Source organism: Gymnoscopelus microlampas (genome assembly GCF_963454915.1).
Source record: "Gymnoscopelus microlampas genome assembly, chromosome: 4".
Classification (NCBI taxonomy): Eukaryota; Metazoa; Chordata; class Actinopteri; order Myctophiformes; family Myctophidae; genus Gymnoscopelus; species Gymnoscopelus microlampas.
In genome coordinates, this window is record NC_139941.1 from 14,132,196 (window position 1) to 14,159,512 (window position 27,317).

The window sequence follows — 27,317 nt, forward strand, 5'->3', positions numbered from 1 at the left end:
CAGAGACAGAGGGGGCAGGTCTCTGTGCCACAGGGAGGTGATGTAGCATGTTGTTAGCTAAAGAAGTATATAATAGCATGGAAACAACAATGATGACGATGGTGCACCGAGGAGTTGAACTCAACAACCACTAAGAAGAGCAAGAATAAAGTGATCTGTGGCGATCTACTGGAGGACTTTAACCTGACTGTCTGTCTGTCAGTCTCATCAACAACAAACTGGCTGCAGCTGCAGCTCTCTGGCTACTAGCTAGCTAGCTAGCTAGCAGGGGTAGCTAATCGAGCAAAGTAAGTTATGTTGCATCAACGAAGGCATTTTATCAGCAGGCTTGTGTCTGTCGTCACACACACTCCAATTAAACCTGACATGTGTCAAGCACAGTGGAAAACGCTGTATTGTGCATTGTCCGTTTTACTGGGTGTGTCTGTGTGGGGATAATATTTTTAGGCTGTAAGCTAAAAAGGGAAGCTGTATTAGCCCCAGGATGAAGATTTGAAGGATTCGTCACCTACGTCACAACCATGCGTCATCATCTGTTGGAAGTTGCTGTAGATTCGTGGAGCAAAATACAATGAAAATGCTTTTATGTGTATCACATTCAGTGGTGGAAAAAGTACTACATTCTTTACCTTTTTTTTTTAGTATACAAGGATCAATAATGCACTGTAGAAACACGCTGTTACAAGTAAAAGTATGGAATACAAAATTTACTTGAGTAAAAGTATTGGCAAATGTACTTAAAGTACCTAAAGTAGAAAGTAAGTAAGTAATTTCATAAGTGTTCAAAATGTATACAAATCTTTTGAAAATAGCAGATCTACAAGATATGCTATTTTCAAATAAGCAAAGTATATAGGGATAAAGTGGTTAATTTATGTTTTGTAATAATAACAATCTACAAAGTAACTAGTAACTAAAGTGTTCAAATAATTGAATTTACCACTGTATTTATAGTATAATGGCCGTTTTGCTCAATGCAAATGACTTATTTTGAACATATGCTTGTTACATTATACATTTACAAGCTACCTACTTCCTGTTGTTTGTGACGTCACGGACTCATCCTTGGTGTTTTTATCCTTAGGCTACAGTCAGACAGTTGTGACAAGGCCTGGATAAGTTTGGTTCTATCTGGACAAGTTGCTGTTGTCAGTCTGTGGGAATAACGATATCCAGTCTAAATGCAAATGTTGTATGCTTGCAGCGTGACACAACAGAGAGACTGACCTTTGCAGACTCACTCACTGCTAATCTTAACACAGTGTGCAAACTGTGTGTTATTTTTTAAAGTATGTGCCTGAAGCTGTCTAGCCCCTTTTTAAACTCAGTGACTCCTCACAGTTTTGTTATATTTTAAAAGTATGTGCCTAAAGCTGTCTAGACCCTTTTAAACTCAGTGACTTCTTACAGTTTTGTCATATTTTAAAAGTATGTGCCTAAAGCTGTCTAGACCCTTTTAAACTCAGTGACTTCTTACAGTTTTGTCATTGTAGAAATAGCCCAGTAGGCTTACATTGAAGTCCATGCAAAACCATCTAGACAATATAAGTGGAAAATAATTCACTGAAACACTCATCTCTCCATTTCTTTGACTTCAGCTTCTATTAAAAATATTTGATTTCAGTAAATAAAGACATAGGCTATAATTACTAAACATGAAGGTAAAATGGTGGACGATTTGAGGATTAAAATGTGAAAATTTGTGACAGAATGTGACAAGGAGACCCCTTTAGGACTTGTTAAACTAAAAGTTCACTGTTATGGAGGTGAATGTATCTATCTGTGGCTGTGCTGGTTGGTGCACAGACATTAAGATACACATTTTACATTTTAAATACAAACCGTGGTCCTAATTTAAATTTATCTCACCTCCCAATCTAGATATTGGAAATTTCTCAAGTTTTCCCTTTGACATCTATAATTTTTATTAGGCTGAATTCGGCTTGCTGCTATGGATAGATTGGTCAAATGTGGAGTGAGCAATAACAATTCTGAAATGGTTTTAATGAGTATGAGTATGTTTACCAGTGTGTAAGGAATCATAGACCTGGCAAACCTTGGCATGTATGTTGTTGACGTGACATCCCTTCACTTATAAACAAAAAAACTGAGCAGAACTAGGGCAGAGAAACCAGTGCTGGTTGCCCTTGATTGCTCTCAGACTGTACTGAGTACAACTCGGTTCAAGTAGTCTGATTTGGGAATTACATTTCCAATTGTTGTTATAGTATGTAGACAGTGATCCCCTCTGTGCTGCAGCTTTTTTTTAATGCCGTTTGTTTACCTACTCGGTGATAATAGATGATCATAACATTAAATTAATTGGGACTAGACATCGCTCTGTAATGCGCTCCGTCCTACAGTAGACGTGCTTGGGTTTGTCGGCACAAGCCAGCAACCTTAATGCTTAATTCATACTTTGTTGCGCTGTGCGACACGTTGTGAGCTGCTAGATCATTGGTTCTCAAAGTGGGGTCCGGGGACCCCCAGGGGCACTTGGGGGGGATTCCAGGGGGTCCCCAGCAAAACTAAGACATAGTAAGTTGACATAGCATCACAATCATTGTAACCCCTTTATCCATTTATATGTTGGCTATTCAAAAATAACAGATCTACAAGCTCGAGCTGTACATCTGCTATTATTGAAAATATTTGAAGAATATCGTTTAAAAAAATGTCAAACATAAATCTTCTCCTCAGGGGGTCCCTGGCACAAATATTTTCAGATGGGGGTCAGCGGCCAAATGCATATCAATTTGGGGGTCCTTTGAGAACCACTGTTGTAGATGGTCTATTTTCGACGCGTGACTCCAGTGCTCCAATGTACACTGTAAGTCAGGCTTAATTCCTGCTCTTTTTTTCGTGTTTGAATTGCACGAAGGTCCGACGTCGCCGATGGCCTGTATCCCAGCCATGGACACAGAAGAAACTCCCACGTGCCCTCCGGTGCACCAGAACGGAACTGCCCACCACCAGGAGCCTCAGGGGCCCAAGCCGGCCCCGCCCGTCCTGAGGGTTCATCTCTACCACAGCAGCCAGGGAGGGGCTGAGCGTAGCCCCCTCAGCTACACACCCGGGGACTACGTGGCTGAGCAGCTGTGCATAGACGCAGCCAAACAGTGCAGTGAGTAGTGGATCTGCAACCCCATTCATCTGCGCTGTTTGGGACACACAGGTCCCAAGATAAGGTTATCAAGAGGCCGCAGTTAGACCTGTCAGGGAGCGCGTTGGCTTGTTCATTGCAAAAGCTAGCCCGCCTTCACACTTTATTTCCCTCTGTCTACCTTTATTTACTCTTGTTATTTATAAGCAAAAAAATAGGTTAGCTCTGCTTGGGATGGTGGAAGTCAATGGAAGTATAATGCTGCTATTTACAGGACTAGCCTGCATGTTGTTGTGATGGCATGTTGGGTGTTTGATGATAAACAGAACACGACTGACATTTGAGCTAAATCTAAATGTCGAACACGTGTTCCCATGGCATTGTCTGTTGTTTTCTCCTCTTGGGGTTGTCCTAAATTCTGATGTCAAATCCGAATGCTTGCCTGTAGGAGCAGGGAACAGTAGAGGCACCAACTTAATGAATGAGCCTCAATATGAGGAAATTTTAAAGGTGGGGTTCCCTGAGTATCATATAAAAGCTAAATTACTACTACTGTGTTAATAATGTGATAAATTGTGTGATATTTTTAGCCCCGCAAGAAGCGGGGCTCTAAGGATGCTGAGAGGCTAGTGAGAGGCTAAGGATGCTGAGAGGCTAGTGAGAGGCTAATGAGAGGCTCTATGGATGCTGAGAGGCTAGTGAGAGGCTCTATGGATGCTGAGAGGCTCTAAGGATGCTGAGAGGCTAGTGAGAGGCTCTATGGATGCTGAGAGGCTAGTGAGAGGCTCTAAGGATGCTGAGAGGCTAGTGAGAGGCTCTATGGATGTTGAGAGGATAGTGAGAGGCTCTATGGATGTTGAGAGGCCAGTGAGAGGCTAGTGAGAGGCTCTAAGGATGCTGAGAGGCGATGGAAAGGCTTGTTAAGACTGCGGGCAAATCTGATTTGTTTCTCAAATGCAATCTTTAGGACTGACTATTGATCAGATCGGATTTAAATATTCAGACGTCGTCGACCTATCTGCATTAGTTGTTGTGGTAATGACATGTATACAGTAGGTGTGAGTAATTCTTAACTTAAACTCTGTCGTACATCGGTGTCGCTAGTCTCTCACCAGAAATAGCCGATCTACATGCTAAAAATGTGTGTAGAATGTCTATTTTCAGTGAGTGACATTAATCAGGTTTCAGTGTCCAGACTGAGAAATCGGCTTTGAATCGCATTTCATTGTGGTTCAAATATCAGATTTTTTTCCTCTTTGATCTCTGATTCCAGTCTGGATAGGCCAAAGATCTGATTTGGGCTGCCAGTCTGAACATAGCCTCAGACACTGAGTCTTGCTTAGAATTACAGAGCTTGCTATGTACTGTATCCGCAGGTTTCATTGAGACATACATTATTTTCCAGTGTTTATCAATATTGGCTATGGGTCACACATCGCAGCTTGAATACATTTCCATTTCCCATCTCTGTGTTGTCTGTCTCAGGTGTGTCACCTCTCTACTACAGCCTTTTCGGCCTTTTCCGAGAACAAGATGGCCTTTGGTTCTCACCCAACCACATCTTCCAGCTTGACGAAACGGCCTCGGAGGACGTGTTCTTTAGAATACGGTAGCATACTTTGCATTCCACTCACTTTGTTTGTTGTGTGTTTTCCCCCTAAAGATTATTTTGAATCCCGAGTGAATATGTGATTGTCACCCCACATGACAGGTATTACTTTCCTGGCTGGTACAGCAATGGGACATCCAGGGCCTATCGATATGGAGTCACCAAGGGGCAGGAGAGCCCCGTCCTGGATGACTACGTCATGACATACCTCTTCTCTCAGGTAAAAACTCGAGCATACAGTGATGAATTATGAATAACAAACTATAACAAACTAAAACAACAATGTTTGGCTTTTTGGACATTGATATCCCCATGCATCAGCTGAAGTGCTTGATATAGTTTGTTGTGCGCTGTCGCACACTGAAAATACATCTCCAAGCTCCAAATAATTTATGTGGAGGTGGAGGCCTGTAAGATATCAGCCAGAAAATGGTTGCTTTATTTAATGTATATCCGGAGATCATCTTCCTGTACCCTTCCAGTACTCTGTCCAGAAGCTCCCTTGTAGATCACGATTAGACATCTAAAAACGAACCCCTCGTACAGGCCTGGCAGTATTGATTGCATATTGCCACTTGTGTTGTGGTGTCACATTGCAGATTCAGTAAGAGCACTGGCCAGGCACTTTGATAAGGGCCCTGTATTTAGAGCGCTACCGTACCTACATCCCAGTGAATTTCCACACTGACTTGAAAGCTGACGTAAACAGTGTTATATTTGATCGCCACTAGTGGGGAGGCGTTTTGTCTCCTTGACGCCAAGCTGGCTTGATCAGGCCTCATCTAGATGGCGAAGTTAGGGCATCTAGACAGCAGTGTGATAGGTTTAAAAACAAATTTGAACTTCCTGCTGTGCCGCATTCCCCATTTGACCTTTTCTGTACAATGAAGCCTTTTGACGGAACCAGCGCCATGTCAATGTTCCACTGTTCTGCCACTTTAGTTGCATATGGTATTTATAATAAACTCCAGGCTCCCTAGCAAACTGAGAAGTGTGACCTGAGATGAGTTGTATCTACTGGCACTGAAATGTTCTGTTCTGGACTAAATTTGGAAAAAAAGAATGTCATTGACTGCCTATAAGCAGGCCACAGAGGTGCATTTCATGTTATGGGGTTTTTGGAATTGGCATTGCTATAACATTTGATTGAAGAGCTATACATATTGTGTGAGCATTGTGTGCTCACAGCAGCCTTATGAGTTGAATCCACGTAACTTGAAGCCACAGTGACTGCTGAACTCTGGGTGAACTACCGTGGAATGCGGACAACGTTCACCTTAGTCACCTGGGAAAGGCTAAAAGGCTTTGGCAGTGCCACTAATGGGTTATTAAGGTGAATGTCTTTTCTACAAGCCTGACACTTAGCTCACCCCTGCCGGGTTCATAAGGGACATTTGATTTTGTGTCGGGCTTATCCAAGAAGACTGTGCTTCCCCATTTGTCTGGCTGCAAAAAGCAGTGCTCTGGGCTAAATGATGTAATACAGCATTGGACACAGGTCTGTCAGCATCTTCTTTGTATCCAAGGATATGACTCAATACCAGCAAGAGCCCATTATACCACATTAATCTCAAAATGCTGACGGTATCTTTTTAAAGGACCGACTCCGCTGTCAGACCTAACCTGTCTGTCATAATATTGCCTCTGCACCACATTTTATCTGCACATAGTGGAGGAGTGATTTCGTCAGTGGCCTGGTGAAGATTCCCAATTCCCACGAGGCCCAGGAGGAGTGCCTGGGGATGGCTGTGCTGGACATGATGAGAACAGCCAAGGACAGACAGATGTCACCGCTGGACATCTACCACACTATAAGGTACAAATGAAAACAATCATGGCAGCTGTCACCCAGACATTTCTAGATCCAGAATCTAGAAGCTGAGGGTTGAAAGACGGTTTCTTGTGCGGTCCTCCATCTAATGCAGGCTCCCTAAAAGTCACCAACACTTTTTTTCTCTCCCTGCTCTAGTGCCACCCTTAGGCCTAAATGTCTACCTTTGCACATCTGTCACATTTGCACATCTGCACATATACTGTACATTATCCAATAGGCAGCTTGCAGGATGAATCCGATTTATTTTGGTGACCCCTTGGCCCTATCTCTAGCACCACCCTTTCCAGTTGGGTGTTAAGGAGCAGCACAGCCTCTAGGCTGCCAGTGACGCTTTCACACACTTTATCTTGTTAATGCTCTGGATTAGCTAAAAGTACTGTATAGTCTGCATACTCTGAGATATCTCGACTTAGTTATTAGTGAGATTTCACATCTCCATCAGCAGTTAAAAACGAGCATATTGCTAAGTGATGCTTAAAATGAAAATTGTTGTTGATCTAGATTTAGCCTTCATTGAGTGATCAGATATTGCACTCCTGTGACCGCTGCATTTGTTTCTCCTTTAAAGCTACACTCTGTAACTTTTATGTCCTAGACCAGGGCTCGAACCCTGGCCTCTTGCATTAGAGAGAACATTTCTGTAAAACACCTTGCGTTACATTTGCTGTACGAAAGTATGGTGCAGTATGTATTATTATTACAATATACTATCATGTTTAATTCATTAAAATAGATCAACAACAGTATTCTGAAAAAAAAAAACAATCCAACGTGCTGATAAAACTTTGATTGTGAAGTATTGTCCAAGGTGAGTCATTTTAATCATTGGAAGGCGGTTAGTTCAGAGCTCCAGCCCAGATCACCTGGGAAAGTTTGGGTGAAGAAAGTAAATGAGTAATGTTCTCTCACCACCGCTGCGTGCAGGTGTGTTGTGTTGTAGCTGTGCTTGAACGTGAATAGTTGTGTTGCTGAAATAGAGCATGCGTGCTCAGCAAACCATACCTGCATAAAGATATTTCTTTTTAACATCTCGTTTCTGTGTGCAAGGGCTAGCGATGGTTCAGCACTTTGTAACTTTGAGAAAAAGTGCTAATACGCGTAGAGTTAATATCTTACATCTACAGTTACGATTAAACATGGCTTCCTGGCTCTGCTTTCAACAGTGGTGAGAAGGATCTCAGTGGAACACGAGTGACGATACACACGGACGCAAATCGGCTTCAATACGTTCCTGCAGAGTAAAATCCTGAGTGTCATTTAACTTTGTACAAATGTAGCCAAATGGACCAGTTAGATTTGTACACTCTCAAGAGATACAAGTAGATAAATGAACGCTGAGGATTTTACACTGTGTGGTTCGACTTGTGGGACACAATTGTTTATTCACAGAAATCGGGCGAATATTTAAACCCTAAGAAATATTTAAACCCTAAAATGCTTTTTGCCTTGTTTTTTTTGCCTTTTTTGCTTTTTGCTCCCCAATTTAGTCGTTATATTAATAAATAATAATAGCTTGAATTTATATAGCGCCTTTCATAAACCAAAGGACGCTTTACATCAAAACAATGAACAACTAACAGACAAATGAACAAACAAACAACAAACAACTATATGCCATAAGCCTGAGAGAATAGGTGTCTTTTCAAGGCAGCTTTAAAAGAGTCCAGTGTTGGAGCGTGGCGAATCCCTATTGGGATGGAGTTCCACAGGGTGGGGGCTGCCACACTGAAGGCTCTGTCCCAGAAGGTTCGCATGTTTGTGTTGGGGACAGAGAGGAGGTCCAAGTCTGTGGACCGCAGGGTCCGTGACCGAGTCGGTTTATGGAGTAGGCTTGAGAGGTACTGTGGAGCAAGGGCATTTTGACATTTGTAGGTAAGAAGGAGGAGTTTGTAATGGATGCGAGTTGAACAGGAAGCCAGTGCAGTTGTTTACGGGTAGGAGTGATGTGCTGCCAAGGCGTGGTGCGGGTGAGAACTCTGGCAGCTGAATTTTGGACATACTGTCTGGAGCCTATCCAGGTATTTGTTTGGGAGCCCAAACAGGACTCCATTGCAGTAGTCCAGACGGGAGGTTACAAATGCATGAATGAGGGTCTCAGCCACAGAATCGGAGAGTGAGGGACGGAGCCTAGAGATGATCTCGAGGTGGAAGAAGGCCGATTTGGTTATGGATATGATGTGTGACTGGTAGGAGATAGTGCTGCACGATTCTTGCTCAAATGTGAATCACGATTTTCTTCCATAAGAATTGAGATCACGATTCTCACACGATTCTCTTGTAAATATAAAAATATTAAGCTTTTTTTAATTTTTTATATATATATATTGAAAAGGAAATCGCCATAATTTAAAATCGAGATTGCATAGGTGTCTGAATTGAGATCACGATCTTTTTTCGATGAATTGTGTAGCACTAGTAGGAGAGGGTTGAGTCCAGAATAATGCCAAGGTTGCGGACTTTCAGAGATGGAGATAAGGAGCTGCCATCGACATGGAGTAGAACATCTCCAATCTTCTTGAGCAGTGCCTTGGGTGCCACAACCATGAGCTCTGTTTTTGAACTGTTTAGTTTGAGAAGGTTAGTGGTCATCCAGGCTTTTATTTCACTGATGCAGTATGCAACACACATTTATGTGTGTTGTCACTGCTGTTGTGTCCTACTGGCTCACCTGCCAGTGAGGAGCCCCCACCGGGAGGACGGGCCTCCACGCCTGTAGGAGCACGTGCAGTGACAAATATCACCCTCCTGAGCCACTGCTGCCCCATATCATGTTATAGCTATTAGCTAGTCAGTTACAGTATGTATTATGTCATTGACAGAACTACTCTTATGGTATTATAATTCCAGGATTTTATCACACTATTACTATGCTATTCAATTGTATAAATTTGAGGAGCTGTTGTTTGGGTACAGGAATGTATTTATGATAAATTTCTCTCTCTCTCTTTCTCTTTCTCTTTTATCTTTCTTTTCAACCCCAGCTACAAGTCCTTCTTGCCCAAAAGCATGAGAGCTCAGATCCAGGACCGCAACTTCTTGACGCGCAAGCGGATCCGGTTCCGCTTCAAGCGCTTCATCCAGCAGTTCAGCCAGTGCCGGGCCACGGCGCGTGACCTCAAGCTCAAGTACCTCATCAGCATGGAGTCCCTGGAGCCCGCCTTCTACGCCGAGACCTTCCAGGTCCGGGAGCCGGCCGGCGGCACCGCCACCATCCTGGTGACGGCAAACGGTGGCATCCAGTGGCATCGGGACGCGAACAAAGACTCTGAACAGGTCCGGTACCGGGCGAGTCCCGGGACTTACCTCTAACCCTTTGCCTCAGCTTTGGTAGACTGGGGTTATTATTAGGGGTGCGACAGCTATTCGAACTAAACGATTAACGTGTATATATATATTTTTTAAATAATGATCGTGACGTGTTGAGAGCTTGTAGATGTGCTATTTTTGTGTGACACTGTTGTATGACTGTTGTCCTTGTTTACTGTAAATCGCTCTGGATTAAGAGCGTCTGCTAAATGCCTAAATTGTAAATATAAAATGCAATACCAATTGGTATTATTGAAGGGGAGTTTCAGAACTTTTTGTGGGCAGTATATATATATATATATATATATATATATATATATATATAATCTAAAAAAGGTTCTTCTTGATTATTAGTGATGGATATAATAATTGCTAAGAATGTAATTGTTAGTCGCAGCCCTAGATATTTTTCAAAATTCCTCAGCCTGTTTGTTGGTCATTACGGGGGAATGTATGTATCGTAAGTGGTCAACCTGCGCGACTTTGGATTGATTGCAGTAAGGAACAATCTCTTTGAAAATGTTTTTTAGCATCAAGCTGAAACCCAACATTACACTTGTCACTTTGATCCTGCGGAACGCCGACACTGACTGACATGTCTAAAGTGGAAGAATGTGCTCAGTTGTTTGCATGGCTACACTGGTGTGTAACCGCATGTGTGACAGTGTATTAGAGACGGGGGTTAGAGCCATCAGATCAGCAGTAGCGTGGAGCACTAATGCTCTTGTCGTCTGCACAGGGTTTATAGAGCGTGTCGGCCCACTTGAATGACGGCGTCACAGAGATGTTGACACCCCGTCGCTTGTTATTATCAGAGCAACTGGGCACCCTGACACACTAGGCTGTGTCACTGACATGGCTAAGAATTTAAATGCTTTGTACTGTGGCATCACGCTGGATCCCATTATCTTGATACTTTAGACTGTGAAGAAAGGGAAGAATATTGATCGAAACTCAACAGCCTTAACCACATGAACCCTCGCGTCCCTCTTCTGGGCATGTCATAATAGGTAGAGCTTTAGCAAACGTAGGCAAACATTAGCAAAGACAATAGGCAAACATGATGTGAATATAGCCGATCTAGAAGCTCACAACAACCCCTTGAGACGCGTTGTGAGCTTGTAGATCGGCTATTTTCCCTTTTTGACGTATAAGATTCAAGGTAATTTTTTTTCACGTCTTGTGTAGATGTATAACAGTACTTTATTTTATTATTATTATTATTATCATCATCATTATTGGAACAGGATGAATGAATCATTATATTTTTAGGGAACCTAATTTGTATTTGTGGTACAGTATTATCGGTTTCATAGTGAAATACGAACTTGGCATCTTGGTGAAATTTAGTCACAGAGAACACTATTCTCTCATTTCGGAGGAACACACATGCGCTTGATGAGCATATTGTTTTATCCCTGTTTCACCCTGGAGTGGGAACAAAATTGGCAGATTACTCCCAGCTTCATCTAGCAAACAATAAGCTATCTGTGGTCACCAGACACATGCCTGCAACATAAGCTTTTTCCACAGTAATACTAAGATATACGGTCGGATATCTGGCTCTGGACAACCTGATATCCAGTCCTTGTTTATGCCCATATATGGAGGTTTCTGATAGGTTTCTGATGTCCGCTGGACTGCCCGCCCGCCGGCCGGTCCTCCTCTAAAGCCACTTTTAATATAAGATAAAAAGTAAATTTGAAAATGTGTGCTTTAAGTCAATTCGTTGATATAGGAAAAAAATCACGTAATTCAAGATTATTCAAATAATCGAAAAGATTATCGATAGAATAATCGTGGAGAAAAAAGACAGATGCAGCCCTAGACAACGCATATCTCCAACTCTGTTCTATCATTGAGCAACAAACCGTTTTCTCAGGATTGCCTTCCAAGATGTGTCATCCTCTGTGATGTAATGTGTCCAATGTCATGTGTGTCCAGGAGCTGCAGACCCTGTGTGACTTCCCAGCTGTTACTGACATCAGCATCAAACAGGCCAACAAAGAGAGCACCTCAGAGAGTCGGGTTGTCACCATTAACAAGCAAGACGGCAAGAATCATCTGGTAAGAACACTTCCTACACAGTAGAAATGGGCGTCCATTTTTTTCAAGTCAAATAAGCATTCTAAAAGTCCCATTGTAAAATACTTGATAAACACAGCTGGATTGTAGAACAAGACAATGTCCTGTTAAGAATATTCACTGTAACGTTCCATGGATGCATTACTGTTCACAATTTAGTTTTTCTTATGGCAAGGCAAGAGGAGTGCTCGTTTTTACTCTGTGTATGTGCAAGGTTTTACAAATCACTTTAAAAGAAGGCATACTATGACGCGTACCGTCGGGTACCTTCCATGCATTTGCACAGCAACCTCCTTGTTTGTGCAGGCAGCAACTGGGATTGCTTTCTTGTGGAATTTTTATAAAAAAAATGTCCATGATTTTCATGTCGCAAAATTTGGTAGCTGTTTTAGAACGGCTAGGATGCTTTTGTATATTGCATATTATATGGTGTATTCTGCTCCAAGAGCAAATAAATTGGTAGCCGTGTGCAGTTTTCAGACGCTACAGCAATTATAGGAATCCTGTTGACACCTTCTCTTGCACATTGTCTCAGGAGTTGGAGTTCGCGAGCCTAGCTGAAGCTCTTTCCTTCGTGTCCCTCGTCGACGGCTACTACCGCCTGACTACAGACGCCCACCACTACCTCTGTAAGGAGGTGGCGCCCCCTAGGCTCGTGGAGGCTATCGTGTCACATTGCCACGGCCCCATCTCGTAAGTATCTCATGCAGTACCTCTTGACAAGAGGTCCATAGTTTCCCAAGTGCCTATCCGAACACAGTATCTAAATGTCTCAATAGAAGAGCAGGTAGACCATCCACAACACCACAGGTGTGCTAGTTATTTTGTATTAACATACTACCATGCAGATTGGTCAAATAAAATACAAAAATCGGTAAGAAATTAAAGTTATTGATTGCAGCTTTAAGAGGGTAATTTCACAGGAAGCATCACAGCCTGGTGAAAAGAATGAAAGTGTTGGCACTGAGATGATTATTTTGGAAACCTTGTTGCCTTTCAGCTCTCATGTGGCAATATTTTCTTCACAGAATGGAGTTCGCCACAAACCGACTGCACAAGTCCGGAAACAAGCGAGGAGTTTATATTCTGCGATGTAGCCCGAAGGACTTCAACAAGTATTTCTTGACCTTCCCCGTCGTGGTACGTGGTAACGTTTTGCATTTTTTCATTACTTTTTATTTCATTTTGGCTAGATTGGCTATTTTCGCAGAATGTTCTATGGTCTATTATGGCATGCCCAGTATGGGGATTGCTAGGGTTCAAGTGGTTAACTGTCCAATGTCTGTGTGCTCCCGTGTCCTGCCCTAGGTTTACAACACCATCGAGTACAAGCACTGTCAGATCACACGGTCTGCCGGCGGTGAGCTGAACCTCAGCGGAACCAAGCGGAACTTCGGCAGCCTGCAGGAGCTGCTCGGCTGCTACCAGAAGGAGACGGTGCGCTCTGACGGTGTCACTTTCCAGTTCAGCAAGTGCTGCCCCCCCAAGGCCAAAGGTAGCAAGGCAGCAGCATTCGTTTTATGGTTTTGATACGTTTTCATGACTATTGGCAGCGTTGGTTGGTTCTGACATGAATTCCTTAGATATTGTACTTGGAACAATGTAGTGCATCTCCGACACTGCATTTTTAAACAGTTGTTTAATCCTCTTTAAACAGCTCTTTCTTCCAAGAGTCTACAGTATTTAAAGCAATAATAACTTCATAGAGCAAATCACAAAGCAGTTACAATATACAAAACCTTGCAATTAAACTTGGAGAATATAATTTGTATTGTTCTTTTCTGCTAGAGGTAGGTTACCAGCAATACATGTGACAATGCTACAATTATAATATGACACTCTGGTTGTGCGTGTGTTTTTTTCCCCTTTACAGAAAAGTCCTGCCTGTTGGTATGCAGGAGCAACAAGGGCTCAGAGGTTCCCCACTCCCCCTCGTTACATCGACACAACATCAGCCAAATGGTGTTCCACAAAATCAGGAAGGAAGACCTGGAATTTGTAAGACTTGGCGCTCGCATTCAGGCAGCATCTAGTATTGCGTACCCAGGCAATTCGAGATCTCCACTTACCGAAATCTAAATTCAATGTAGGAGCTAGAACAGCTGAGGAAAGCTATTAAACCTATGCCCACTGCTTGGAAAACAAGTCCTGATACTGTCCCAATATGAAGGACCGCCCCAAAGTGTTTGCATTGGGAGACTGGATATAGTATGGTTAAGGCGCATACCACATGGACGCAAACTGCCCTGACCAGCGGGTCCCCCGGTAGGATTCCCTGCCAGCTGGATCAATTGCTGCATGTAACTTCCCTACTCGCCGCATTTCATGTCATCTCGACTGTAACTTTAATAAAAGGCTAGGATATTTCCCCCAACCCAACAACAACTTTGAATTGGTTCTGAAGTTCAGTTATTTGCGAAATCTCCGAATTATTTCGGCCCAGTTTTAGCCTATACATTGAGCTTGAGAGATCTCCGGTCATATGGCTACATGAGACTAGGGGCCATCCCATACATCTCAGTTTACCCAACAATGTTAAACATGTGTTTATATAATATACTGTAACCATACTGTACATCTGTATCCAGGAGCCTGATCTGCCAACAGTAGAACTTGACATCTCATTGAATGTCGAATGTTTTCCTGTTTCAGATGGAGAGTCTGGGTCAAGGGACGTTCACCAAAATCTCCAAAGGGGTCCGCAAGGAGCTGGGGGACTACGGCCTCGTTCACCAGACAGATGTGGTCATGAAAGTGTTGGACCAGGCCCACCGCAACTACTCTGAGGTCTGTAATATCGTTGCTGTCGGGCAGAAACCTTGTATCTCCATATTTAAACGTTTTATGTTTTTTTTATTATTAATGCCCTACTTCATCATACAAGAGTGTCGCACAAAGGTAGTGATGGCTATTTTCACTATTTTAAAGGTAGGGTAAGTGATTGTCTTTGGTTAAAATAAGTGTAAATAGCTCTATATTCTGATAGTACTCTTGCTATAGAGTGTTTGTTCAGTAACAGGAGTCTCTCCAGCTCTTTATTAAACAGAAAATGCATTTTCAGGTCAGGATACCAATTTTATTATTTTATTTGATAGAGTGAAATTCAGAAACAACCAGAAAACAAGAACAATAAATAACAATGACTAATACATGACAGCACAGTTGTGTGTGTGTGTCTGTCAATCCTAATGGCTGTTTGTAAGCAGAAAATAAAGTGCTGATTTGCATATTTTAATGATATAATAATATCTAAGCACCTAATCTAAGTAGGTGCTGAGCTAACGCATATGATTAACATAATGTCACTGTCGCGCTGAAATCTTCCAAAACCGTACATTTTCAGGAAGTGAAAAAAATAACCTGTTCTTTTTTCTTTTTTTTACTTTGTTTATTGGATTTTCCACAGAAGCATTCAATATAAAAAATTGGTACTATGCAGATACATAATAGCTTCCTAAGAACCTGTGTTCTAATGGATCCAATGTAGTTATTATTTAGTCATAAGTTCTTCTTAATACTTTTAATTGATGCAATGTATATACAATCCACAGACAGACTTAACCATTTTCAACCTGGCAGCCCTATTTTGGGCATGTCGTTATATATATTTATATATTTCAAATCTAGCAGAAATGGCATTATCTACAAGCTCACCTCGCCTGAGCTGGTAGATCGGCCTATTTGTGTACTGTTGCGCGACACTGTCATACAACGAAGTATAAAATGGGGCATTCATTTATGAAAACAAAACATTGAAAGATTAAATATGTATTATGTACATACAAAGTGTATGTCCAATAGCAACACTATGTATGTAGACAATGTGCAACACACTGTACATTCTATTCTTATGTTCATCTACAGATCATTCAATGTAAGAGAGATTATTTGAAAGTAATGGGATCACTGCAGCCCTGCACCGACATGCAATCTATGAGCTAGTGGCAATAATTAACTTCACCATTCTCTCCACAGTCTTTCTTTGAAGCTGCCAGCATGATGAGCCAGTTGTCCCATAAGCACCTAGTTCTTAACTATGGCGTGTGTGTCTGCGGGGAAGAAAGTATGTGTGATTTACTTACACACACACACACACACACACACACACACACACACACACACACACACACACACACACACACACACACACACACACACACACACACACACACACACACTTGTATCATTAAACTTGTGAGGATATATAAATTGTAGGATAGCAATTTTACAAATGCACCGACACCTGGTTGCAGACCAGTTTCGTTGTTTTTCGGCTATCTAAAAACTTTTGTTTTTAGATAGCCGATTTACAAGCTCACAATGCATTTTGCCACCACACGTGAGCTTGTAGATCAGCTATTTTTTGGTGCCCGACACCGGCATGTGACTATCTATAAATCAGGCCTACCTCCAACCCTAACCCCCAAAGCTAACCTCTAAATGCGTAATCCTGATCCTAACCCCACCCTGGATCATTTCCTAATTGCAAGCCTAACTCCCCAAATCATATTTAACCATAAAACATGGGGACATTGGCCCTCACAAGCATAGTAATACAAGTAAAAACCCCCCATCAGCCTCCCGTCAACATGCTCTATAAGCTTATGGTGAAATAATGTCAAAAGTCACCCAAGTCACCTGATAATCTGTGTTATCCCGTGAGGCGGTGGGCTGTGATTAAAGTGTGGCCCACAGAAGGCTATTCTTAGTGGGATTCCGATAGGTAGCCCCAAGGAAGAAACCCTCTTAAGTGCCATGCACAAGTATAGCCTGATTTATACTTGAAGGCATCTCTGCACAGAAAAACTGCTTTTTGACCTGAACCTGCATGTGTCCGCATAGGACAAGCTTTGGGTCTTTTCTTTTAACAGGATATGTTGATGTAATGTATATTGTAGTAATGATATAATAATAATGTTATTCATAGCACACATTTTGTACATCCAATGTAGCTGAACATGTTTTATAATACTGAGAATATTCAACAAACGATGTAAACATGTATAAGAAAGTAAGTTGGTTTGGATTTAGGACGTTTGATACGGATCCTGGTGAAGTTGATCTGAGTTCCTACATGATTTCAGACATCATGGTGCAGGAGTACGTGAAGTTTGGCTCCCTGGACTTTTACCTGAAGAAGAACAAGAACACTGTGAACATTCTGTGGAAACTGGAAGTGGCCAAACAGTTGGCCTGGGCCATGCACTTCCTGGTAAGAAATGCACTTCCTGGTAGGACATGCACTTCCTGGTAGGATGCGATAGCAATTCAATAAATGTTGTGAGCAAGCATTTTTGCGACGGTGGCAACGAACCAACTGGAAGAAATGACAGGCAAGAAACCAGGCTATAGGGTGGGTGGCCGGCCATCTACCTTGACTGTGTCGGGGTGGAAAGAGAGAGAGGAGAGAGACAGAAGATGAAGAGGCAGAGCGAAATAGAGAGTGAGAGACGGAGAGAGAGATAATGGCAACAACAATTGTAAAATTATGATGACAACAATAACGATAGCTGGTATAACAAGATGACAGCAATAACAATAGCGAGTATAACAATAGTATATTATAATAGCGTGCAAGAGAGAGATTCAAGCAATAGCATCAACAATAGTAAAACTATGTTGACAGCAATTACAATAGCAGGTATATAGTATATTATAATAATAATAGCTTGCAAGAGAGCGATAACAAGCAATAGCAACAGCAGTAGTAAGAACTATGACTGCAGTAATAATAATAGAAAGCAAAAAGTCAGAACAGGACAACAATATCAAATATACATAAGTTGCATGCTCAAAACAAAAACGTTTTTTTTGGGAATATGCAAGTAAGAGACATCATTTCATTGTCCATCCAATTAGCAAGTTAATTTAATCGGGCCATTTTCCATCTGACCTTCATGCAGGGGAAGTCACTGCTTCATTATTTATTTGATTAAAGGGCTACCATCTTCATTACGCTAAGCCCTTTATCCATCAGAAAAATGTTTTATAGATGTTTTCTTGTTTGCACTCATCTGTTCTAATGTCTCTTTTAAATTATGTTTGACATACACACTAGTTCACACTTACAGTAGCAGGATTCTGACTGTTCTGTCTCTCTGCGTCTGTAGGAGGAGAAGAACCTTGCGCATGGGAACGTTTGTGCAAAAAATGTTCTCCTCATCAGAGAGGAGGACCGGAGGAATGGGAACCCTCCTTTCATCAAGCTCAGTGACCCAGGAATTGGCATCACTGTCCTGCCAAAAGAGAGTGAGTTGCTGGCCTTCCTCTACTTTGCAAGTGTCTGTGTGATTCTCTGCTTTGGCCAGCAGAGGGCAATCGTGGAACATCTACTTGGCTGTAAATGCATTGAAGGGTTTTGTTAAATTAATGTGACTTTTGTTTTCACTCTTTTTCTTTTTTTTTGTATCTATAATTTGAGCTTAAATCAAACTTAAAAGATAACATTTGGAGAAACGTTCCAGTGCAATGGTGTATGAAATTCATGATAGAATATTAATATAAAGAGAGTCCTTTATTATCATCATCATTATTTACATTTGATACAATTTGTGTATAACGATGTGAACCAGGGGGTGTGATTTTTCTCACATGATTCATTAGTTCAAATATTTGTTGTGGGAAGGCTAAATGTCTGTTGAACCTAGTTGACTGTTGCACCATAGCTGTCTGACTGTTGCACCATATTCTATGCATGAACAACAGTCACCTTGTAGACGTGGAGTTTCAGGTGCCAGTTCAAATCATCCTCGTTGATGTGGCAAAAAACCTGTGCGGTTGTAATGGAGACCCTGGCTATTTCCTCTAATTGTGTACCGTCCACCTAACCTTGTCCTTGGGGCACAAATACGGTTTTGTGGACTGTATTTGGAACCCCCCTTTTTGAACAACCCCCTGGAACCCCTATAGGGGAAAGGGGTTCCAGGGGCTCCCAAGAACATTTTACAGTTTAAAAACACTTTTAACTGTATTTTATACTTCAGCTGTTCAAAAATAGCCAATCATTTCGCAATTATTTGTATTTATTTTTAAACATTTTAACAACACAAATCTTCCCTTATGGTGGTCCCTGGCACAACATCTTTGCAGGGTCTGCAGCCAAATGCATATCAATGTGGGGGTTCTTGACATGAAAATGTTTGAGAACCACTCCTGTAGGAGTCACTAGCGACAGAGATTGCTCTCCCCAATTGTATTAATTGGACAATTGTATTAATCGTGACGCACCACAGAGTATTTAATCCCCTAGTCTCCGGTTGTGGGCAGGAACTTTACATCCGTGCAACCCGAGTGCCCCCTGGGATTCCCTTTATTCCATAACAAATGAAGTAATTTCAGAAAGATTTTCATTGCGCTGGATCTTATTTTTTTAGATCACGGAATCAAGTCTATGGGAGATTGTTTGAACCGTTTTGTCTCGTTTGTGGCCAGTCCTGATCGAGCGAATCCCGTGGGTGCCCCCCGAATGCATCGAGGACCCTGCCAGTCTGAGCCTGGCGGGAGACAAGTGGAGCTTTGGCACCACGCTTTGGGAGATCTGCAGCGGAGGAGAGAGACCACTGGGAACACTGGACAACTCCAAGGTGAGGACAGAACACGCATCGCTGACCATGGGGTGATTTAGGCCCGCTCCATATGAACTGAATATTATAAGTAAAATATTTAAAGAAAGTAATGATAATACATTACAACATGAAAAGACATCACCAAATATCCAGAAAATGTATAAAGAACAAGAAACATAAAAACGTGTACACCCTAACACCCGGGGTTCTCTGCCACAGAAAATCCTGTTCTATGAAGACCGGCACCAGCTGCCCGCCCCGAAGTGGACGGAGCTGGCTAACCTGATCACCAGCTGCATGGACTACGAGCCCATGTTCAGGCCCACGTTCCGCGCCATCATCCGGGATCTCAACAGCCTCTCCACGCCCGGTCAGTGACACACCCCTCTGCTACGCAATCACTCAAAGGGGCGGAATCTCAAATGTCTTCCCACCACTGGTGGAAGAAGTACTCTGATACCACAATATAGAAATACTCTGTTACAAGTAAAAGACCTGTATTCAAAATGTTACTTGATTAAAAAGTGTAAAAGTATTGGACAGTACCAAAGTAAAAGTAGTCACATTTCACAGCTATTTTTTGATTTTTTTAATTAGTACCTTTGTCGGTTTGATTATATTCGCTAGAGTAACGCCTAGAAGGGGTCCTGTGGTAATTCTTTACATTTTAATAATGACAGAGTCGACCAAGCGAGCGACTTTGGCCGAATGGAATTAACGTGACTGTGGATACTTACAGTATATTTGCGTTCCACAGACTACGAGCTGATTGTGGAGAGTGACATCCTGCCCAACAGGACAGGAGGCAGTGGCTGGGTGAGTGGAGCCTTTGAGAACCATGAGCCCGCCCAGTTTGAAGAGAGACACCTCATATTCCTGCAACAGCTGGGCAAGGTAACGCCTCATCACACCTCTTCACTGATAAAACGGCAAATTACATCAGTTTTATGATGATGTGAAATACACAGTATAATCCTCAGTGTTCATTTAGATCTGAGAGTGTGACTGTCAAATAATATAGTCATTATGTACAAATGGAACAAAAAGGGTCCATTGTACATACTGTAAGATGGATATCTTTTTTTAAATTAATGCTTTCGTTAGTTATCTTATCTAAAAGATGCACATGCTTCTATCTTTGTTTAAGAAAAGCGGTTGATAGGCTTTGCAATGCTGTCATTTTAGGCACTGATGATGAATGATGTCATCGTGATTTATTGTCAGCTGATCAACGTACAGTATTTATGTGTAAAAGCCTTTGATCTTATTGATCCATTCTATTAAAAACAATAACTGAATTTATTTTTTCCTAAGGGGATAGAATATTCAGATATTCTTTAATTAAGACCAGTTGGTCTGATTTGGGCCAGTCATGTTCTTATTGGTTTCTCCCTCCAGGGCAACTTTGGCAGCGTGGAGATGTGCCGCTACGACCCTCTGCAGGACAACACGGGGGAGGTGGTGGCTGTGAAGAAACTCCAGCACAGCACGGCGGAGCACATCCGCGACTTTGAGCGCGAGATCGAGATCCTCAAGTCACTCCAGCACGAGAACATCGTCAAGTACAAAGGCGTGTGCTACAGCGCAGGTAAAGCTGGCCGGTCGCTAATTTCATCGCGCTGCATTTTGCATCTCAGCGTCGATGTGTTTTCAGCTGTCATCGGTAATCAGTGACAAAATGTTATGGTTCTCGCGGAGAGTAATGTTTGGGAAGCTGACTGGGGAGGGTGACCACCTCTGTCGCTGCACTAGCGTCTCCTACAGGTTGGTCAAGCCACCTGTTCAGCAGGGAGCGGAACTGGGAGGAATGGCGTGTTCCTCCACATGCGTTAAGCCCTCCTGGTGAAACTCCTCATTGTCAGGTGAAAAGAAGTGACTGTTGACTCTCTGTATGTCAGAGGAGACATGTTGTCTACATCCTGCCCAAGGCAAACAGTAGTGGTCAGCAGCAGTGACAGTCAAGGACTACATGGTGGAATTGTGAATTGTCGAAAGTCATTTATGGTTCTGTTATTTTGTCCGTACTTCCCCAGGCCGCCGGAATCTCCGTCTCATCATGGAATACCTGCCCTTTGGAAGTCTGAGAGACTATCTGATCAAGAACAAGGAGAGGATAGACCACAAGAAGCTGGTGCATTACACCTCTCAGATCTGTAAGGTACACAGAACCACTGACTGAACCTCCGTTTTTAGTCCTGTGGGGATGCAACTGGAGAGGCATCCATTTTCTCAGAAATGACCAAGATCTCAAGCTGCACCAATTCATTGATTACTTCATAGTCTATTACTAGGTTTGTCCACAGTCTTGCATCCAGATGTAAAATCCTTATTGTTCATTTAACTGTGGAGAGTTTACAAATGGTTAAATTAACACTGAGGATTTTACTATGTAGGATTACTGACATTTATTTTTTATGTTTTATTATACTCAATGAGGAGACTGTGTGCAAATCTAGTACCTGTGATTAGGGCAGGTGCTTGATAGGCAGGAATCAAGCAAAACGTTTTTTTTAAAATCCACAAAGGTTAAAGCTCCCAAACAATGTTATTAATGGTGCCTTTAATAAAAAATATTTGGGAACTTTAACCCAGTGTGTGGATGTTTTAACTTTTTGTTCTTTTATTATACAGAAATGGATCCCATAATGACATTTCATACACAGCATGTCCTGTGGTTTGAAATGGCAGTCATCATGATCAGTTCCTCATCACAAGCTTTCTCTCTTGTGTAACTAAACAGGGCATGGAGTACCTGTCGAATAAACGGTACATCCACAGAGACCTGGCAACCCGAAATATCCTGGTGGAGAGCGAGCTGAGGGTCAAGATCGGAGACTTTGGTCTCACCAAAGTTCTGCCACAAGACAAGGAGTATTACATGGTGAAAGAGCCTGGAGAGAGCCCCATATTCTGGTAAGGCTGGCTCTGGAATGTTAATTTAAAGAGGTTGTTAGTGATGTATTTATGTTTCTTAAAGGTGTTAAATCGCTCTATATTCCAATAGTAATCATTGCTATAGGGTGTTTCTTCAATAAAAACATTCTTAGTTACTAAAGACTACATTTCTTTATTTAACATAAAGTTTGGGATACCAATTGTATCTAATTGGGAGACTAAACTCATACAAGATACAGGATAAACAAGTTGGAAGTGATGAAACAAAAACAAAATTGGAACTAGAACACTTGAAGCTAATAAATTAGCTTTGTGGGGTTGACCTTCCTGATTGGATAAAAGTTGTATCCCAACCTAAAAACATATTTTCTGTTTGTTTGCTAAAGAGCTGGAGGAGGGGGGAGTGGGGGGGGGGGTTGTATGTGTGTTTTATATCACCGCGATCTCTTTTTGTATAAAATGCTATACATTTGTACGTGTATATACGCGTATGTAACATAAAAAACTGTAAAATAAAGTTGTAAAAAAAAAAAAAAAAAAAAAAAAGAGCTGGACAGATTGCCCTGTTACTGAAAAAAAAGGTTGTTTTAGCAATTATAACTATTGGAATATAAAGCTTTAACATTTCAACAAAAACATATCAGTTACACCCCCTTTAACTCTGAAAAGTGTGAAAATGGACACTTGTACATTCACACGTGTGAGAACAAAGCCATTTTGTGACGAAGTGTAATTTCTTCTCTCAACCACTAGTTCTATTTTTCTATAAAATAAGAGCTGTTGTTTCTACTCTTCTCTCTGTTATATGAGTGATATAACAGAGAGAACATTTTCTCTTCAATTTAGCCGTTATACCAATTGATTCCTCCCCACACACATTTCTGTGTGTTGTCATTGCTGTTGTGTCCTACTGCACTCGCAATACCCTCGCGGCCTCAGTGGTCCCTGGCCCACAGCTTGAGAATCACTGATTTAAGTTATTAAATGAGGCCTATGACAGCAGAGGAGGTGATGCGGTGTGTTTGATGTCGTTGTCCAGGTATGCCCCAGAGTCTCTGACAGAGAGCAAGTTCTCAGTGGCGTCTGACGTGTGGAGTTTTGGAGTGGTGCTCTATGAGCTCTTCACCCACAGCGACAAGAACTGCAGCCCTCCTGCTGTGAGTACCAACACACACACACACACACACACACACACACACACACACACACACACACACACACACACACACACACACACACACACACGCACACACAGTTCCGGGTGAATATAAATCTTTCCTGTAACTTTCAGCAGTAAAAAATAAAGAAATGAAAAGTGAATATAAAAAGATTAGAGAGAACAACATTGGGTTTACTCTCACTTTAGGACAGTATTTGGGACAGTTCTGGTACGGCGGTGAAAAAAGTTTGTCTGAAGCCCTGCGCAGCGCACACACACACACACACACACACACACACACACACACACAGATGCATTCACATAAAGTCCATGCTGTGCTTGTTCAACTACCAATAGAGAGTGCGTACTAACACTGCTGAACACACCTGGAAGCTGATGTCAATCGAATATCTCTGGCAGCAAAGTTGCTTCTTTACCAATATGTTATCTGCTAGCACGGGCAGCTAGTGACATCCAAGATACTGGCAACAGAACATGGCTAAGCACAGTGGCATAGGAGGACCGTTAGTAGGATCGTTAGTCCTAGAAGTATACATATTTGTTGTGTTCTATCTATAGGATATCTTTGGCATACTGTATGTTGTCAGCCATGTTTGTCCATAACATGGATGCATAATAATATTATTATTATAGGCTGTCGGCACAATATAATAAAATTATTTGGATATGAACCAGCCTGTGTTTGGGGGCCATATTTCACATTTGGAAGAATAAGCTGCTTGGATCTAATTGTGTATCTTACATGTAAGAGACGGCTAACTGTGTCACTGCCCCCCCCCCCCCCCCCCCTTCCTTCCCAGGTCTTCATGTCCATGATGGGCAACGACAAGCAGGGCCAGCTGATCGTCTACCATCTGTTTGAGCTGCTCAAATCAGGCAGCAGGCTGCCTCAACCCCTGGGCTGCCCTGTGGAGGTAGGACATCGCAGCAATGCGTGGCAGGGGATCGTAAACCGTACTGACCGTACCGTATGTCTGTCTGTTGGAACTCATGCCCGGATGGCTGGGTTTTCATAAAACCTGGTGGGAATGATCAAATCACGGTCAACATTAATGCCAGGCTGGGTTGTCCAAGTGGTGTAGGGCAGTGTTTCCCGGGATGAGTCGGGATACATTTTTGCGTAATGAACCCATTTTTATGGATCTCCAGGTGGCAGGTGGTGTTATGGAGGAGACAAAAAAATGGGTGGGGGAACATTGTCTTTGCAAATATTAGATTACACCTCTTGTGGGCTGTTTTTAGTGTCAATGGTGACAGAGATGTGACTGTGAATGTTGCTATGGTGATATCTGATTTTAAATGTTATCTTTTCAACCCGTCGCCCCTGTTTGTTTGTTTTTTCCCTCAGATGCATGAGATAATGCAGGAGTGCTGGGACGTCGACCCCTGCTTGCGTCCCTCTTTCAAGGAGCTGGCCCTGCGCGTCGACCTGTTCAGGGACAGCAAGGAGATGTAGACAGAGAGAGAGAGAGATGGCACCCTCTCTGTTCGACAGAGGAACTGCTGTATACCCTGCATCCACTTGGCTGCCATGTCGGTGCCCTGTTTGTGGCGAGAAGACAAAGCCCGGATTAGTGCCCTTCTCCTGCTGTTTGCCATGGCCTAGCGAGACTGCAGACTCTAGCCCAGTGTTTCCCAACCTCGGGTGGCCTTGTCTGTTTGGAAGCAGTCCACATTTTTTAAAACATGTTGGATAAAAACATAACTTACTTTCATCCACTTTTCTATCTAGTGGTGGGAAAAAAGGTTCATTTCAGTGAACGAACGATTTTGTTCACGTTCACGGCATTGATTCGTTCAAATGATTCGTTCACGTTCTCGTTCAGTAGCGCTATTTTCTAGCGTCTAAAAATGTACTCGAGTAAAAGTACACAAGTATTGGCATCAAAATATACTTAAAGAACCAAAAGTAAAAGTACTAACATATTTGAAAATAGCCGATCTACAAGCTCACAACGCGTCGCGAGCTTGTAGATCTGCTATTTTCAAATAGCCTATGTATAAAATAGGGCTAAAGTGGTTGATGTTTGTTTTATAATGTGTGTAAAACACCATCGCGGGAGCGTTTTTTTACGTAGCGAGTGAACGTAACAGTTTCAGAAAGTGAACAAGCTCATTCACGTTCATGGCAAATGAACTAGTTCTTTTGAACGAATCAATCATGAACGACACATCACTATTTCTATCTGTATGTTCTCAATGTGATATCAGTCCAACTTGTCATACAGGGGGGGACAAAACTCTAAATGTTGCAAAAATAGCGATCCACAAGCTACGTCGTCTATTTTCGCTATCAGTCTTAACGAGAATTATGTAGGTGTTAAGTGGTTAACATGTCTGAAATACACTAGTGTGTGCGTACACGTGCACGTGTGGGGTGGGCTCAGCGTTGGTCAGATGTAAGAAGGGGGGCTCAGAAAAAAAAAGTTGGGAACCAACTGCTGTAGCCAGTCTACTGCTAGGACTAGAGCCTGATTTATACTTTGTCATATGATGGTGTATAAATTAACCAATTTAAGCTTTATTATATATTTGCGGCAGTGTCATGCGGCGAAAATAGCTGATCTTGCAGCGTACAGTGTCGAATCGCAACGCTTTGTACGTTTGTAGATCTTCTATGTTTGGAAATTACTAGGGTTGTCCGATATTGGCTTTTTTACCGATAACCGATATACCGATATTGTCCAACTCTTAATTACCGATACCGATATCAACCGATACCGATATATGCGGGGATTATTGTGATTAGGGTAAGCTCAAATTTCATATCACACACACCATATACAGTAAGAACTCCTGTAACTTATTTATAAAGCAAAAAAAAAAAAAAAAAAAAAAAAAAATGTTTTTTTTTTTTTAAAACCGATACCGATATTTTCCCGATATCAATTTTTATGCTAATATCGGCCGATAATATCGGGAGGCCGATAATATCGGACATCCCTAGAAATTACTGTTCAGCAAAGTGTGTGTGTGTGTGTGTGTGTGTGTGTGTGTGTGAGAGAGAGAGAGAGAGTGTGTTTGAGACATGTAGCTAGCAGGGCTAGCTCTCCACCATCCCCTTCTCCTCTGAGCTAAAGAATGATGGACTTGAGAGGGTTTTGTTTTCTTATGTTTGTAAATAACATATATTTATGTACATATGTCCAAAAGATTTTATAATTTTATAAAAATGAACATACTTCAGGCTATATTTGAACTGATGGCAGTCAGTGTAAATGAAGTATATACAGAAGTGATTAAAAAAAAAGAAAATCTATTTTTATTTTTTATTTTTATTTTTTTCCCAATGTGATGCAGGTGGTGTGCGAATTAAAGATGACAGTTTTATTGAACACCGTTCTTTTATGCACTTTTGTATTTGTTCGAGAGCTTTCATGGGCTGGTATTGAAAGCAGGCCAATTGGAAAGGAGAAAAAACTAAATGGTAGATCTTGTGCAGGTATTTTGTTCAAGTATAAAATAGGGCTTAGGAGCACTTCACACATTTTCAACCTTATTTTCATATTATTGGTCCTCACTAACGTAATAAGATGGCACCATTTCTGTCTCCTAGCGCTGTCTCAGAAGTGGCCAGTGGACCGTTCAGAAACCTGCCTACCAATGACTTCATCAATGGGTATGCTAAAAAAAAGAAATGAGTGAAGACCAAATGGGTTAAGTGCTCCTTTAAGTGCTTGAAAATGACTTGTTTTTCAGTATAAACTGCACAGCAGCCAGGATATACAGGCCCCAAGAAC

At 41.9% G+C, this 27,317-nt stretch overlaps 1 protein-coding gene across 1 annotated transcript; it reads left to right on the plus strand.

The window, feature by feature from the left end:
• Positions 1 to 20: 20 nt before the first annotated feature.
• jak2b (Janus kinase 2b) lies at positions 21 to 26,912 on the plus strand. The gene is made up of 25 exons (XM_084055958.1): positions 21 to 287; positions 2,882 to 3,124; positions 4,589 to 4,712; positions 4,815 to 4,932; positions 6,383 to 6,528; positions 9,528 to 9,819; positions 11,797 to 11,919; positions 12,473 to 12,630; positions 12,966 to 13,077; positions 13,246 to 13,432; positions 13,811 to 13,935; positions 14,590 to 14,724; positions 15,913 to 16,000; positions 17,022 to 17,149; positions 18,048 to 18,186; positions 19,369 to 19,520; positions 19,722 to 19,872; positions 20,260 to 20,396; positions 20,901 to 21,090; positions 21,536 to 21,660; positions 22,243 to 22,415; positions 23,437 to 23,554; positions 24,378 to 24,491; positions 24,926 to 26,216; positions 26,539 to 26,912. Exons 2-24 carry the CDS (start codon positions 2,896 to 2,898, stop codon positions 25,031 to 25,033), a joined length of 3,372 nt encoding a protein of 1,123 aa, XP_083912084.1. The 5' UTR covers positions 21 to 287; positions 2,882 to 2,895; the 3' UTR covers positions 25,034 to 26,216; positions 26,539 to 26,912.
• The last annotated feature ends 405 nt before the right edge of the window (positions 26,913 to 27,317 follow it).